This window comes from Camponotus floridanus, unplaced genomic scaffold (genome assembly GCF_003227725.1).
Source record: "Camponotus floridanus strain SB8 unplaced genomic scaffold, Cflo_v7.5 scaffold31, whole genome shotgun sequence".
NCBI lineage: Eukaryota > Metazoa > Arthropoda > Insecta > Hymenoptera > Formicidae > Camponotus > Camponotus floridanus.
This window is the reverse complement of record NW_020229448.1, coordinates 275,103-291,805: the sequence shown is the minus strand read 5'-3', so window position 1 is coordinate 291,805 and position 16,703 is coordinate 275,103. Positions and strand designations below refer to the sequence as shown.

At 29.7% G+C, this 16,703-nt stretch overlaps 1 protein-coding gene across 2 annotated transcripts; it reads right to left on the bottom strand.

Annotated features, from left to right (window-relative positions):
* Window positions 1–7,247: 7,247 nt before the first annotated feature.
* LOC105252363 lies at window positions 7,248–16,681 on the bottom strand. Of its 2 annotated transcripts, none has more exons than XM_025410334.1 (3): window positions 16,369–16,681; window positions 13,427–14,888; window positions 7,248–12,578 (listed from the first exon to the last, which is right to left on the bottom strand). In XM_025410334.1, exons 2-3 carry the CDS (start codon window positions 14,886–14,888, stop codon window positions 7,645–7,647), a joined length of 6,396 nt encoding a protein of 2,131 aa, XP_025266119.1. In that variant the 5' UTR covers window positions 16,369–16,681; the 3' UTR covers window positions 7,248–7,644. The 2 variants fall into 2 exon arrangements, with proteins under 2 accessions (XP_025266119.1, XP_011258004.1); XM_011259702.3 differs by having other exon boundaries at window positions 16,499–16,681.
* Between the last annotated feature and the right edge of the window lie 22 nt (window positions 16,682–16,703).

Genomic DNA, 16,703 nt, shown 5'->3' with positions numbered 1-16,703 from the left:
GAATAATAATTTTTAATAGATAAACATCACTTGTATTAGACATTTTGAATTATAATATTAAAGGCAAGAATGAGATAAACTAAAAAATATTTTAACATACTTGTACTTCATAAGCATCTTGATTAATGAGAGATGCAAATATAAATTGTCATGTTATTTCCATAAATTTTCTCAAAGTTTCGTCAATTGAAACATTATAATCTCAGCATTTCATTGAATTTAATGTGCAATGCCAAAGAGATATTTCCATTTTCCTCCTTTACTTTTATACTCGACGTCAAACTAAAAGAAATTTCATGTGATAAGATGTACTTATGACGCTGATTGTGAGTATAGTATACATATGAAAGTGGCATACATACTATCTTTAGTCTAATTAGAATAGAGGCACGATCTTTGATAAATGTAATCGTAAAAAAACAACGTCATAAGCTCCATCGAGTAAAAAGACGGAGTTTAAATCGTTGATAAAATGGAACGTCCAAGAGTGTCACATGCAAATTTATTATATATCGACAAGAAGGTACGAGATATTTTTCCACCAATGCGATATCTTGTTAGTTCTGTAGTATTATTGTACAATTAATTACACAAACGCAAACTATATATATATATATATACTTAGGATTAATCAATGTTACGTTAGCTAGAAGATGACAATCGGTTTTCTTTGAGCTCAATACTGATATCTGGGAAAAATAAAATAATATTTATAGAGACGATTATTTAATTGTAAATAGAGGAGCATGTTTGTCTAAGAAAATATATATCGCATAAATAATGATATATAAAATATTGTCCATGCGCTGCAAAAAATAAGTATAGAATATTAATTTATATATGATATATAAATCCTTCTTTACAATTATATCATTTATATTAATTTCGGAAATAGCAATTTATGAAATTGTTACAAATAAGAAATACGTAGTGTCAAATAATAATTCTAACGGCGGCAAAGATATTCCGTGTAAGGTAAAAAAGGTATAATATTTATGATCTGAAAAAAAATATACAGCGAATTTTATTAACATCGGAAAGGCGTGGATGTAAATAATAATTGACGGAAACACGTTAACTGCGAGAAACACGGTGAACTAAAGCATACATTGATATACATTGATATTCTTTTTAAATGTCATTCTTATGCGACTACTGTATCTAGTCACTGTAAATGAATAATTAATTAGCGCAAGACGATCCTTCATAATACTTAAAATGAGTGAGACTTCATACTTAATAAAAATCGCTCTTTAGACTCTCTCTGTACTTTTATAAAGATAGAAACGATGTAAAATAGCGGAATGTAGAAGATAAACATCGAATACCTGCATCAGTATTATTAAATTTAAGGACGAGCATTCGACGAGACTTCATTGACTCGTGAAAGGCTTCGTGAAATAGTAACGATATTTAGTCCTTTAAGATAGAATAATTTGATAATCGTAATTATATGAATCTTATTTCCATCATGTACAAATCATTAATCCTAATAATCTCGTTATAAGTACTTAAATAACTATTCAGAATAATATTATTAATAGAAAGTTAATTTTAATTAATATAGCATCATTCTTATAACATCCTATTTATGAATTCATTTTCTTCAATATCGCAAAACGGTATCTCATTGTATATTTTTTCTGTGACAGTATCTATGTTCTGGTACATGATAATTCTTCATGTTTGCATAAGAGATAGCAAAGTAAATTTAGGATTTGTATCTATTTCCTCTAGAAACTTTAAGCATTATACTTCCCTCAAGCTCATGCATACCATCAAAGAGCTTTTGTAAGAAATAGCATTTGTACGCATTTATACCTATCATGTATTACACATTATTAATAAGTAGTACGTACAAGTATTTTCGTCTTGGAAATAAATACGCAGTCGATATTGTGCAACGTGAATTATGTGCCAAAGCGTAAGATAAAGAAAATGCCATTGGCATGACCTCGCCGATGATGCGTTCAAGAGGATCCAATTATAAAATTCAAATCAATTTAATTTCAGATTTCAATTTCGCGATGTTTGAAAGACAATTAATTTATAACGTAGAAAATTTAAAATTATTTAAACCTAAAATTTAACACATTAAATTTAATATCGAATGCAATCTTTTTTGATTCGCATACTAGTAATTAATCATGTAATTTCTTTTTTTCTAAGAAGATTAAAAAATCAAAAAATTTTTTTAATGCGAGAATATATATATTAAATATATGAGAGATTTAAAAAAACGAATAAAACTTATTGATTGTATGATTGGCTCTCTGAATCTTTCGGCGAATATGGTCAGCTAATGTACAAGTTATAGTCACGTAAGTTTGCCTTAATATAAGGATTGTTCATTATGACAGTAAGATTGACAGGAGAAAGAGTTAACGTCCAATATGTGCATAATAAAATTCCGAAAAGATTTTCGTTCAAATTTTCATGATTTTTAATGAAAATATCTCAAAGGCTCCAAAAAAATAGATATACTTGAAAGAATGTTTATTACAAACAAAACTTAGCTGAGATAGTGCTAAAAAAATGTAATTTTTTTTTATTTACTCGTCTCTCTACTTCTCTCTTCATTTAAAACTGCTCTCTTCATTTAAAACTGCTGCTGATTCACTATAATTTTATATATATATATATATATATATATATATATATATATATTTGATTCTATATATTTACTTTATCTCTATTTTACAAATTGCTACAATATATATCTGATATTACGTTATTTTAAATATTATTTTTTTAGTGTTTTTTACAATGCTTTCTCAGACAGTGATCCTGCATATAAAAATTTATATCTGTATTATTGTCTAGATTCTCTTTCAAGCTAGATTATTAATGATTATTAGTTATTTATGATAGATATAATTTTGTTTCTTGTTGCGAAATGTGCTTATTGACATATGTCAACATTACAGTGTATATAATAAGAACAAATTATTATTACTATTATTTAGAAAAAGGAAATTACTAAAAAAACTTTCATTAAATTTCATGAAAATTATTGCGAAATTCTTTCGAATTTTTTTGTTGTATTTACTCTAGATATTTTCGTCGTCATAAAAGTCATCCGTAAACAATAACAATCTTTATAATGTTATCATTACTTGTCACGATCGCATTATTAAAGTAAAGAACAATGTAAAGAACAATGTCGCTCAAAATATCGAATAAAGGAAACGAACGCAAGAAGTCGCAAGAATAATATTTATTTAAAAGTACATATATCTTATAATTATATCATTGGTCAACATATTATTAATTCGTTTTATCTTACTTAACATTTCTAAAACGCAATTGAAATATCACCAAAATGACAAATGGTTCAAATTTTAACAATTTTATATATATATATATATATATATATATATATATATATATATCCTAATATTTTATTTTTATAATTTTGTTTTATTTTATATGTATGTGTACAATCGTTATATCTTCTTAATTTATATATATGTAAAACAACACGAGATAATTAAGATTTAAACAAGCACATGTTTCAATAAAGAGTTAAATAGATGTTTATTATAACATAAGATGTATTATATTAGACATTTGAAATAGTAATCAAAATTAGCACTACATTTAATATAATAATTTTCAATGTATGAAAGTGTATGAATTTTTTTTTAGTTTATTAGCACACGCTCATAAAGTTAAAACGAAAAAATAAAATTATTATAGATATCAGTATAAATTCCGGCACTTATTAATAGATACTGGCATAATTCTATAAGCATATAACAAACTGATTATCGTACATTCAAATATATAGAAAATCATTTCCGTATGTAATATAATTATAATTTATATTCATTCAAATTGTGTTGGTTTTAATTATATTTAATTATAAAATTGATCTATGATATTATGATATTGTGCTAATGATGAATTTTGAACTGAAATTGAAATTGTTATAAATTGTGAACTCGAAATTGTTAAGAACTCAACGGAAAACATCAAAGCAGTAATTTCAATTGTAAAAAATATACGTAGTCGATTAATTTTACATTACATTTTGAACCATTTATATTTAAAAGATGATAAGAATAAGTTACTTTATGCAAACAATTTATAAAAGCAAATCTCGTTCTGATTTCACCGATAATTTTATTTATAATCAGTTGTATATAAAATTATGTAACATATTATATATATATATATATATATATATATATATATATATATATAATATATGTGTGTGTATATAGAAACAGAAAGCAAGTCACAAAAATATCCTTTTAATTACAATTTTACAAATAATTTTTAGATATTTTTTTTAAATGTTGATAGCTAAATGAAATATGTAGATTACAATAAAAATTTTCAACTTTTTTTAAAATAATTAATTTTCTATAATTGAGGAATACTTTTGTGACTTATCATATTACTAATTAACCTTTTTCGTTTTATATGTATGTATGTATATATATATATATATATATATATATATATATATATATATATAAGCAATATAACAGTATTTATTATATGTAAGAAGGAAATAACACCCTTTTAATTATGTACTATTTTATCTTTTCATTATTCATAAAAATTTAACTATAGTAGTACAGTTTATATCATTATTGTGAAGATTCAATAGCAAAAATTAAAAAATTGAATTAATTTAAATCAGAATTTTCACACATTTCGCCAATATTATATAAATAATAGAAAAAATCGAAATTGTAGAATTATGGAATAAACTATAATAAATATAATTGCGTAATTAATATTATGTATTAAATATTACATGTTTAATTAATCATTAAATACATTTTTTCCTTTTTTATTGTTTTCTGAAATAATGATTAATAAGCAAATTGCCTTAAAAATCTTTTCAAGAATTATTAATAATAAAGTTGATTAAAAATTGATTTTCTATAATTATAATTATAAATATAAATTATAAATGTGACATAAAATATTATAAATTGCAGAATTATTCTCTTTTTTTTTGTAAGACAAAAAAAAGAGTACAAAAAAACATATACGATTATATAATCATTATTGAGTGACTTCTTAATGATAGATGGACGAGTTTTTAAATTGACTTGATACAACTTCGAAATTCGAAGTCAGTCTTAGTCAACAAAATGTTAAAGAATATATTGATAATTCAAAAGGATGTTAACATTTAATTCATACGGATAATACTCGATAATAATAATTGGTATATTTATATATAAAGAAGAGAAAAATTTACTTAACTTACATTAAAAATTGTTTGGGCTTTGTGAAAGACTAATTCTTGTATATTCTTCAAAACATCAAATTGTATATTAATTAAAACAATTGCAGTTTGTTCGACAATAACTGCACGAAAATAAAAATATATCAAAAGATACCTATTATCTCCGAATTTTAACGCTTCAAAATCCAAAAATATCGATTCATATTTCTGATACGCAATGTATTAAAATATACACACATAGTCATTATTGAAACAATACATGTCTTCATAATTGTTTCTTTAAAATAATTTGCATCGAAAAAATATATATATGTGTGTGTGTGTGTGTCTATATGTATGTATGCATGTATGTGTATATATATATATATGTATATTCATACATTTATGTTCAAATTCATAGAATGTGTTAAAATTGCAATGATACTAGGAATTGTTTGGGTATAACTGTAATATGACTGTATCATAACAACTATTATTACAGTATCTAACAAACTGCAGTAGCAATTTAAAAATAACAATTACTAATGTGCAATTTCTAATGTGTATGTAAATGTTATTTTTCGAAATACAAATACGTAGATTTATATATGCATGTGAAAATTCGCATTAAAAATATATATTTTCTAGGGAGAGAGATTCTTAAAATAAAATAATCAGATTCTACTTTCTCTTGCTTATTATATTATCACTAACAAAAATTATTATATATATGAAAACGATATTAATATTTAAAATTATAATTTTAATTTTGGATATGTGAATATTTAAAAATATAATTTAATTAAATGTTGAATGATATCAGACGACCTATTTTATATTACAATGTGCACATGTGATGCATAAATTTCACATTCTTCATTTGCTTTCGTTTTCTTTATATTTCCAGAGAAAATCGAAATACTGACAATGGATATTTACAGCCGTTATTTATTAAGTCAAAAAAAGAGAGTTCAGAAAAATATTTCAATCTATACTATCAACCGTAAGTGAAACATTATACGAAAAAACTAACTTATTTCGAGATATTTTGCAAAAAAAATTACATCATTTTGATAATTCAACAATGTTAGTGAATAACATTGGAATCTTAATTGTTTGCTGCTATAATCATGTGCAAAAAATAGATCTGAATTTAGAATATAAACATATCGGATGTTTTGATAATTTACTACAATCACATTGCAATTAAATATTTGCAAGATATTATTAAACTTATACAGTATCACGATCATTAATTTGAAATCATTTTTAGGAAAATCAAATTTTTAATCAATGTTATTCAAAATTTAATCTATAATTAATTACTTTTCTAATTAACATAAGTGTTAATTAGAAAAGTGTGTTTCTATATAATTTACATTTAATTAATTGAATATTCGTATATTTTTTATTTGTATTATATTTTTAATTTCTCATAATAATGATTCAAATCAAACATTGTATGTATGTGTTTTACAGTATCATAGGATACTATATACGTAAATATTATCGTATAAAGCAGTTTGTAGCGAAATATAATCAAAATTTATGAGTTTTAATTCACACGCTTCTGGTTAAATTGTGTATTAAAAAGTATATTAAAGTTTCATGTTTGAAACTCGCGTTTTTAATTCTTTCGTTATCAATTTATTTTTTCATGTGACAATATTTGTATTGAGTGCGGATGATAATGATTAATCGCTAATGATTTATTGCATCTCTTATACGCGCTAAATCCTTCCAGATAATATGAAAAGGGATGATAGTCCAGTCGCGTATAGAAATATATGTTCAAATCTCTATGCAAATCTCACGAGGAATCGAGTGAAACGATATTTTCCACGATTCTAAATATATTAGGAATGAAGGTAGCCTCGTTAAAATATGCAAATATGATGCAAAGAGCCCTGTATGATCTACTTTGAAAGATAAATTCCAGTGTAATAAACAGCAGTCAATAAAATATAAACACTACGATCTTTGCGTTATCACATTCATATATACATTATTAATTATAATGAAAATTAATGTAAGAATAAAAATAAGGATTTTTAATAAAAAGTTTATAGAAAGGACATGTATCGAAACATTTTTGTTAAAGTTTAAACATATATGCAACTATATGAAAAGCAATTGTAAAATATACTTTTTGATTTTAATTTGAAAACACCTGTTTCAAAGAATAAATAGAGACTTTTTGAATAGAGAGAAAGAGAGAAAAAATTGAAAATTGACTTAGTTGCAATCAGTCTCATCAATATCGTGTGATTCAAATACAACCATCAGTTAAAATAGAATTTTATTTTCGGCCGAAAAAATCAATTGTCAGTGTTCCGGGACGTTACTTGCTAGAGAGAAAAACTTTAAGATTAAAACTTTAACTATCGTATCGACGAGTAACAAATTGATTAATTCGTTTCATTCATCCTTCAATTATCCCATCGTTATCGACATTTCTAAGTTCGAGATACAGTGTTATAAGACATATTGTTATAATGACTCTGTGCCTCGTGCTTTGGCGACTGTTTGTGCAATGCAAAATCTTCCACGGAATTGCATTCGAAACCTGGACAGTATATACATATATAACGATCTGGATTTCGCGACACCTGCAACATTGTGTTTATCTTCATAACCATTGCGTTATCCGAGTTTACTGTTACTCCAGTATTCGGCGCCAATTGGTAAGGCACGCTTTTTTGGGACAATATTGGATAACTACTAGCGTTATTGCCGATGCTTGTGTGCTGCTGTTGGTGTTGGTGATGTTGTTGTTGTTGTTGTTGACGATGCTGCTGCTGTTGTTGCTGCTGCTGCAGCAACTGCTGCTGCTGAAGCTGCTGCTGCTGAAACTGCTGAAGCTGCTGCGGATACGATGATGGTGCAGATGTAGGTACTTGAATAGTTTGCGAATATGGTAATGATGTTGATGTGGATTGGACTTGAATAGTTTGCATAAACGGTCTAATCGCTACGGTGCCAATGTTCTGGTGGGCAGGTCGAACCGTCGTGTTTATCGGATAAGCGATTTGAGGCGGTAAGTTTTGATGATAGATCTGCTTCTGTGGAATTAGCTGCTGCAGCGTGACAAGGGGGTTAGTCAACAACGTGTTCCACGACTGATTGTACTGCTGTGCCTCATTCGGTTTCACTATCTTGTTCGTCGTCGCGACTTTGTGCAATGGTTTTACTCCGGCTACTTGATATTGTCGAGAATCGTTGAAATTGATTAGTCGATTTAATGGACGATTCGATGGATTGCCAGATGGATGCACGCTGCCAGGTAGATGTATTCCCCCAGATAGAGCCACAGTGCCGGATGGAGTCAAATTGTCAGATGGATTTACGCTGCTGAATGAAAGAAGCACGTTATTGGATGAGGGCGTGTTGTTAGGTTGAGGCGCGTTGTTGGGTTGAAGAGCGTTGTTGGGTCGAGGCGCGTTGTTGAGTTGAGGCGCGTTGTTGAGTCGAGGCGCGTTGTTGGGTTGAGGCGCGTTGTTGGGTCGAGGCGCGTTGTTGGATGAAGGAGCATTACCGGAAGAAGGCGCATTGCCGGATGCAGGCGCGTTTCCAGGTAGAGGCGCATTGCCCGTCCTCACCGAATGAGAAACATGATGTTGAATTTGTGTTGTATGCGAGGGATTGAACTTCGACTTCTCTTCCTTTTGCACATTATTGGACGTGGTCGGATACGCTTGATCGGCACTCTGATGGTTTTGATCGATGTGCACCGACTTGTGCTTTTCCAATTTGTGCAAATCATCGAAGAATAGACCGCATATATGGCACAGATAGTTCTGCGTTAATTCCGCCAAGGTCTTTACACGTAAAAGAGACTTAAACGTGACAGGTATGGAGCTCATGATGTTCTGCGGCAACGATGTGTTGTTGGTTTTTTCTTTGGTAGATTTCGTACTTGAAGACATCGAATCACTATCTGCGTTATTCTCGTCCGTATTGTCGGCTCGTCGTGTTGTCGTGGTTGGATTCACAATATTCGTACGATCAATAATTGTTTCGTTAACTTGTGAAACATTTGAATTTGTTTCGAGCTGTGTTACAGGGTCTTTCGTCAAACTGACTTTAGCATCTGAATTCGAAGTCGTCGAATTGACTTTAGCATTTGAATTCAAAGTCTTATTACGTCTTGGATGTATCTTTACTACCTTTTCTTCTCCACCAGAAGTTTTTGCAGAAGCATCTTTAGTTGGAGAATCATTGGAACATTGTCTCTGCTCACCAGAGACAGATATGATAGGATTGGATGTAGCGTTTTCTTGCGCGTCATTTTGTTTAGTGGAAGACACATCATCGGACTTGCTCGATCCGGCTTTTCTGATCTCGCCCGACATTGAACTTTCGTCGCTCTCCGACATCACTATTTTCAGCTCTTCCTCTTCCGAATCATCGAAACTGTCCGAATTATTCTTGCTATTCTTACTTTTCTCGTCTACTCTATTCGACCCTTTGCCATTTCCCATTGTTTGTTTCGATTTCGTCACTTCGAGCGAGGGAATTTGCGGCTTCTGCTGGGCATTTGTGTCCCTGATAGCTTGCATCTCTTTGCCTGTGTCTTCTTGATTTAACAATAAATTCTGCAAAATCATCGTCTTAGCTTCTGTTAATTGTTTATTTTTAATCACATTTTGCTTCCTAAAAGTCCTTAATGCTTCTTTTTGAATCAGATTATCATTTGCAATAGTCTTTTCAGAAGAGTCTTTTCCATCAGAGGAACTCAAACTCGTAGAAGGTAGATTCCTAGCAATATTCTGCAATTTTGTCTCAAAGTCCCAATCGCGATAAATCACCTTGCACGAAATCGGTTCGTGTTGTTTTTCGGCATTACAATATTTCTTGTGCTCAATTAGATGTTCTTGAAATAAATCAATGGTGTTATAATGATTCTCACAGAGAGAACATATATAGTCTTCCTGTAGTTTCTCATGCGTTAGCCAATGTTCCTCGAAATTTTTCAAAGACATCCACATGGTCGTGCACACTTTGCAGATGAACACCTTCGTAATCGCGGTAACGGCCACGCAAGAGTAATGCGAGTGCAGGTCTCGTTTTTGTTTGTGTTCCAACGAGTGCAGCTCAAAGTGCTCCTTCTTGTAAAATGTCTTATTACAAAATCCACATATCAGCAAAATCTTTTCAGCCAAATTCGCGTTTTTACCATCCGAAGATGCATTATCGTTGGCATTAGCGTTGTGCCAGAGTGCTTCATGCGACTTCTGATCTTGTTCCGAAATGAAAGGTATATTGCATTCTTGACACTTGTAATCAGCTACCTGTGTATAAACTTCCATCTGTTTCTCATTGTCGGTTGACAGCGTATCGATGAGTTTTTTGCCAACATAGGAGTTTGTCGGAAATGACAAACTACTAGCTAAAAACAATCGATTCTTCACATGATGATGGAAATGGTAATTGAATAGAGGTCCTTGCGAATAGAAGAGTACTTTACATATATTGCAGAGAAAAGTAAATTGTAGGTTTTTGTGCAGATGGGTATGCATTGCCAGATGGGCCTGCATATCTTGGATAGAATTCATCGTTTTCTGGCAGGTGGCACACAACAACTTGGGTGTCCTGTTGCATCGTCGATTCCTGCCACAAGACGCAGTAAGGGCACGCTGGCTATGTCTCTCAAAGCACTCAAAGCGTCGAAACAGTATCTGGCAAGTTTCACACAACAACACTATCTCAATCTGAACATCCTTAGCATTCTTATTGACCGTCTTGGGCCTGTGACACTCGCAGATCAGTTTCGATGGAGATTTCGAAGATGTAGTGTCGCATACTTCTCTCTCCACATATCGAATTCTGTCTATCGTGTTTTCGACGTCATTATCTGTAGGTATCGATTGTTCTTTTTGCTTCATCTCTGCTTGTAATAAATTCGATGTTTTGTCTCTCTCCTTAGCTACATCGCATTGCGACACTTCTAAAGCAGTGCGATTTTGATCCGTGTTTGATTCGTTCATTTTCTTTAGTAATCCTTTCTTTAGCACATTGATATCAATTCTAGTCTTTTTAGTAGCTGCTTCTGCTTCTATTAAAGTATTGGAGACTTGACGATTGTTTTTGTCAGTCGTTTGATGTGTGGAAGTATTTTTGATTGATGTATTCTTGATAGAATTATTCAAATGTTCATTCATATGCTCGAATAGTTGCAGATAGTTATCAAAAAATCGTAAGCAAATTGTGCATCGCTTTCCCTTACTGCTGCTTACGCTATGGGAGTTTTGATTTTCTGAAGGTCCCGATTCGTCTCGCGATCCCAGATTTAAATTAGAGTTTGTTTTTGCAATTGATTTTTTGGCTTTCGTTTGCGGCGTCCATAAGTGCTTATCCTTCATTTTCTTGCCACTTGATTGTGGCGAAGATGGTTGTGATGAAATAATTTCCTTATCGGTATTACTAAGAGTTTGATCGGATTTGGAAAAGTCACTTGTATTATTAGTAGAAGAATTTTGCGACATGGATGACTTTGAATTCTTATTTCCATCTTGACAAATTTTCTGCATTGTTATTTTCTCATTATTCGTGAATTGCGTGTTTTTCAATGCATTAAGTGCAGAATTCGTGACTTTTTTACATGAATTAGTTGCTATGTGTTTTTGTAACAATCGGTAATTCTCGAACAACATATCACATATAATACACTTTAATTTATCTTTGCATGGTTGATTAATGTTGTATACTTTTGAAGTTTTCGACATTTTTGTAGGAGTCGTATTGATTGACAATTGAAGATTGCTCGGTTTCTCCAAAACCTTCTTGCTTAAATTATTCAAGGAAGAATCTGATACCTTAATATTCTCTTCCGTAATATCTTTACGCGAATTTTTGGAAATAGTTTTGTTAGAAGACATTGAAGAAGATTGAAGAAAATCATCCTTAGTAATAGTTTCTTCAACTCTCGCATTACTTGGAAAACTAGTTTTGGTAAATAATTCACATTTAGATGTCTTGTTACATTTTGTCGATTGCAATAGCTCTTGTTTCTTCGGCGAAACATGTTTTCCAGGTGATTTTACTAACGTATTATTTTTTGTGGAAGATGTAGATGTGGAAGCCAAAGAACTAGAAAATGGGTTCTTATATTCCGCGTCCGCCAATTTTTTTGGCGAGTTTCGCGAAATAGAAATTGCTTTTTCTGATGTCGATTGTGCAGAACCGGATTGCTCGGCACTTGTTTCTTGCGATTTCTTCAGAGATTTCTTTGTACAAAATGCATTTCGCCATATTTCCAATAGCGTCTTTTGTGGCATATTTTTGCTTTTCGATGTTTTTGATGATAAAGTTTTAGATTGATTTTGACTAGAGGTAGACGCAAACTTAACTGAAGCATTCTCGTTGCTGCTATTTTTCATAACTTGATTATCTGCAAAAATTAAACATAAATGTTAATAAATCATAGATAATATATCAATGAAAAAATTAATCAAATAATATAATCAATAAGAAAGAATATAATCAATGTCACTTAATATTATTGCATAAAATTATTGTCTATATGTAATATTTTGTAATATTGTAATATTTTTTAAATAATAGTTATAATATATAGATTACTCTGTCAAGGAAGATTCTCTTTCTTTTAATTTTTAATGCGTCTTTTTTTTAAATTAAAATTTAATCAAACTGAAATATTTACTTGAAATTTAATAAATGACACAATATTATTTATCTATTTCTCTAAAATTTAGTTTTGAAAAAAAACTCTATTTTCAATTTTTTTGTATCTCGAACATTTATTTTTAATATTTTTATAATTTTAAATAAAAAATCTATTCAAAATTGATTGAAAAACTATGTTTAAACTAGGTTTAAAAAATATATAAAAGAAACATTCTACAATAATTTATTGTAAAATATCTAAAATATATTTTTATGTGTACCCATCTTTAAAGAAAGAATTTCTCAAGAAACTCACATGAAATTTTAAAATATTAATATGATGTCAAATTTTTATTAGCTCTAATCTAATCTTTTCAGTTATGTTACACAAAACACCAAAGTTTTACAAAAAAACATATATTTGAGATAATATTAGACATATTATAATTAATATTTTTAATGAAAAAAAAAATTGGCATAAAATTGGAAGAGAATTAGTACCTTTTATTAAATTTTCATCTATATCCGATTGTTTGAAACTTTTATTCATACTTTGTCCACCAGACAAACTGTAGCTTATATTATCACTTTCCATGCAAGTAATGTTCATACCTGTTTTGTTTCTTCTTTGTAAATTTGCCAGTCCATAGAATAATGATTCGCGAGATTTGGATGAAGAAGAGCTTATTACAAAGTTTATATATTTCTTTGTTAGACGATCGATCTCGACTGCCGAATATTTACCATTTTCGGAATAATTCTTTAAAGTTTCCAGTTTTATTATCAAAACTTTAGGTTTCTTGAATAGTTTGTATTTCTTTCTTAATTTTGTCATATTCAACGAATCGCTCAACTGCGCTGGACAATGTTTCTCAACATAAGTGCTGGATACTATTGACTTTTGTGACAGATCTTGGATATCTTGTGTTTCCAAGAAATTGCAATTATCTGACAAAGTGATTTTGTTGGCTTTTAATGTCACTTGTTCTCGTTTGTCAAATTGTTCTTTTATTGATTGAGATTTAATCCTTTCTAAAGCGTTTTGTATTTTACTCGCTCGCCATTTAATAACATCTATATCATTCATTTCTTCTAATCTCACTAAAATAATACGCGCTTCATGACTTATCTGTATATTCGGTCGCGGTTTTTCTTGATCCATCCTTTCATAAGATGAGTAAGATTTATTTGGATTATCATCTCCAATCATTTTCACATTACTTTCAAATGCAATTTCGTTATCAGATTCATCTGATATTCTTCGACAGCGTTTTCTCTTGAATCGAGGCTGATCAAACAATATGGACGAGGACCTTTTTCTTTTAGAATTCCACTCATTCAGCTTTTCCATAGCACGTTGTCTGGATTTGTATTTTTCAGTAAACAAATAATATTGATAAATCTTATCAGAATCTGAATTCTTCTCTGTGCTTGTGCTTGAAGATGACGAAGAAAAATTGTAATGTGCAATTATATCAGTAGTATTGTTGGATGTTGTCACATTATTCTTTTGATGAAACCTGTATGGCAAAACACGTGCACATATATATGTTTGATCAATACACAAGTCCTCCTTTTCATTTTGTGCTTCAAATGTTGATAAAGTAAGATTTTCAGCATTCTCTTGTGTATCTTGAATATCTTGTACATCCTGAGCTACACATGACTTCTCTTTTATTTCCTGTGATTGTGTATACAAATGAGCATTGTCATATATTTTATCTTCTAATTCCATACTAACTTCAGTAGTAGATTCCTCCTTTTGAGGCTTAGTCAAAAATTTTTTTGAAGTGTTTCTCTTTTTATGTCTATATCTTCCAAATTTCCACATATTGCGTTTTATTTTTCTTTTTCTTAAGTTTGTGCTTGTTTTTTCATTATTTATCTTTATTTCATTTGATAAACGTGGAATCTTTATTGAAATGTCTTTGATAAGGCTATTATTACAATCTTTCTCTTTAATTGAATCTTGCACCAAATCATTTGTTTGCTTCGGTGCCAAATTTAAACTTGTATTTACTGATTTACTGCAACTTGGTGAGGCATTAAATAATTCGTCGTCAGAGCTATCCATCTATAACATATTTATGTAAACAAATTATAATTAAAATATAATCATTCCATTACAAACATATGACATAGAATATTATAGAATATTATATTTATTGTAGTTATCGAGTAAATTTTTATCGATATTTAATACTCAAGAAAGAATATGATTTTAAAAATATTTAAGAAATAGAAATAATAAGATTGATGAATATATGGTACAACATTTTAACATAAAAGTACAATTCTCCAAAAGATATTAAAATTATATAATTTCTTATTTGCACATATACAATTCTTGCATGCTCAAGAGAATTTATTGTGTCCATTATATAATTATAAATAATAAAACGTAAATTAAGTGGAGCATAATCTTCTGTTATAATATTATATTGATGAAGTAAAACGATTAGTAATACAATTGTTTAATTAATCTTTTAAAAATATTTATCCTGTTGCTAATCCGACATATATATATATACTGTGCTTATAATACCAAAATAAACAATTTTTTATATAAGCACTCAAAAACCAAAGGAAATAGCATTTATAAATGTAAGCGCTAAAATCACATAAATGTGCAAAACAAATATACATTAGGAAATTTTAAGAATTTGTTACTAAGAGGGAATCTACTTGCTGAAATACATCAATACATATATTACAATGTTGTTGAAAGGATTCGTTCTTTTCATAAAAAAGTTGCAATCAAACACTCTTTCTCTACTCTTAAAATAAGATAATTAAAGACTGGTTTATACAGGCCGTAAGGCTGATTGCAGAGAACTAGACGTCAGCGTTTACGTCTGTCGTAGTCGTGGACGTAAAGTAAAACAGAGAAATAACGTATGTCGTATAAGGCCATTGTCATAAGGCCTGTTCTACAATGAGTCGTAAGTCGTTAGTCGTAGGCAAATTGACCAATCATAGTTGATTATTTTTTAAATAATATTTTTTAAATAATCGACTATGGTTGGTCAATTTGCCTATGACTTACGACTTACGACTCATTGTAGAACGGGGCTAATGGCCTCGTACGACATACGTTTTTCTCTGCCTTACTTTACGTCTACAACTACGACAGACATCTAATTCTCTGCCATCAGTCTAACTGTTAACTTATGCCGGAAGTGGTAAAGTTCAATATTGGAATTTCAATGCTTTTGTTCACGCTAAAAGCGTGAACAAAAGCATTGAAATTCCAATATTGAACTTTACCGCTTCCGGCATAAGTTAACAGTTACGGCCTCTATAAACCAGCCTTAAATATTGAATGAAAAAGGAAGAAAATGAGAAAGTAAACAGAAAATTATTAATCATCATTTCCAATTCACTTATTTAGTTGCTCAAAATCCTACAGCTTACAAATATTCAATTAATCATGGCACAAAATTTTTCCCAAATATTCCCGAATATTTTACCTACAACACAATAATATCCTATAATCCCATTATAATCCTGTCAACTATGTTTTATAATAAATTATTCTGTATTCGTATACTTACATTAACAAATTGGATAATCGTGAACCAAATATTACTTTTACAAACCGACGATTCAATGGAGAATGTATTTATCTATGTTGGGATCTTTACAGGTTAAGATGATGACGTCAAGTCACAAAGATCTACTTACGTTGTTTAAAATGTTAAAAAACTTTATTTAACTATTCTTCTGCGATATTTTCGTTTGGCGATCATTCGTGAAATTTAATGTGAATTTGCGTAATTTTATGTCACACTTTTATCTCACACCACAAACGCTTTCAACCGTTTTTCTCCTTATCTTCTCCACTTTTCCTTCTCCTACCATTCGTCAAATTTGTTATCTCCAAATCACG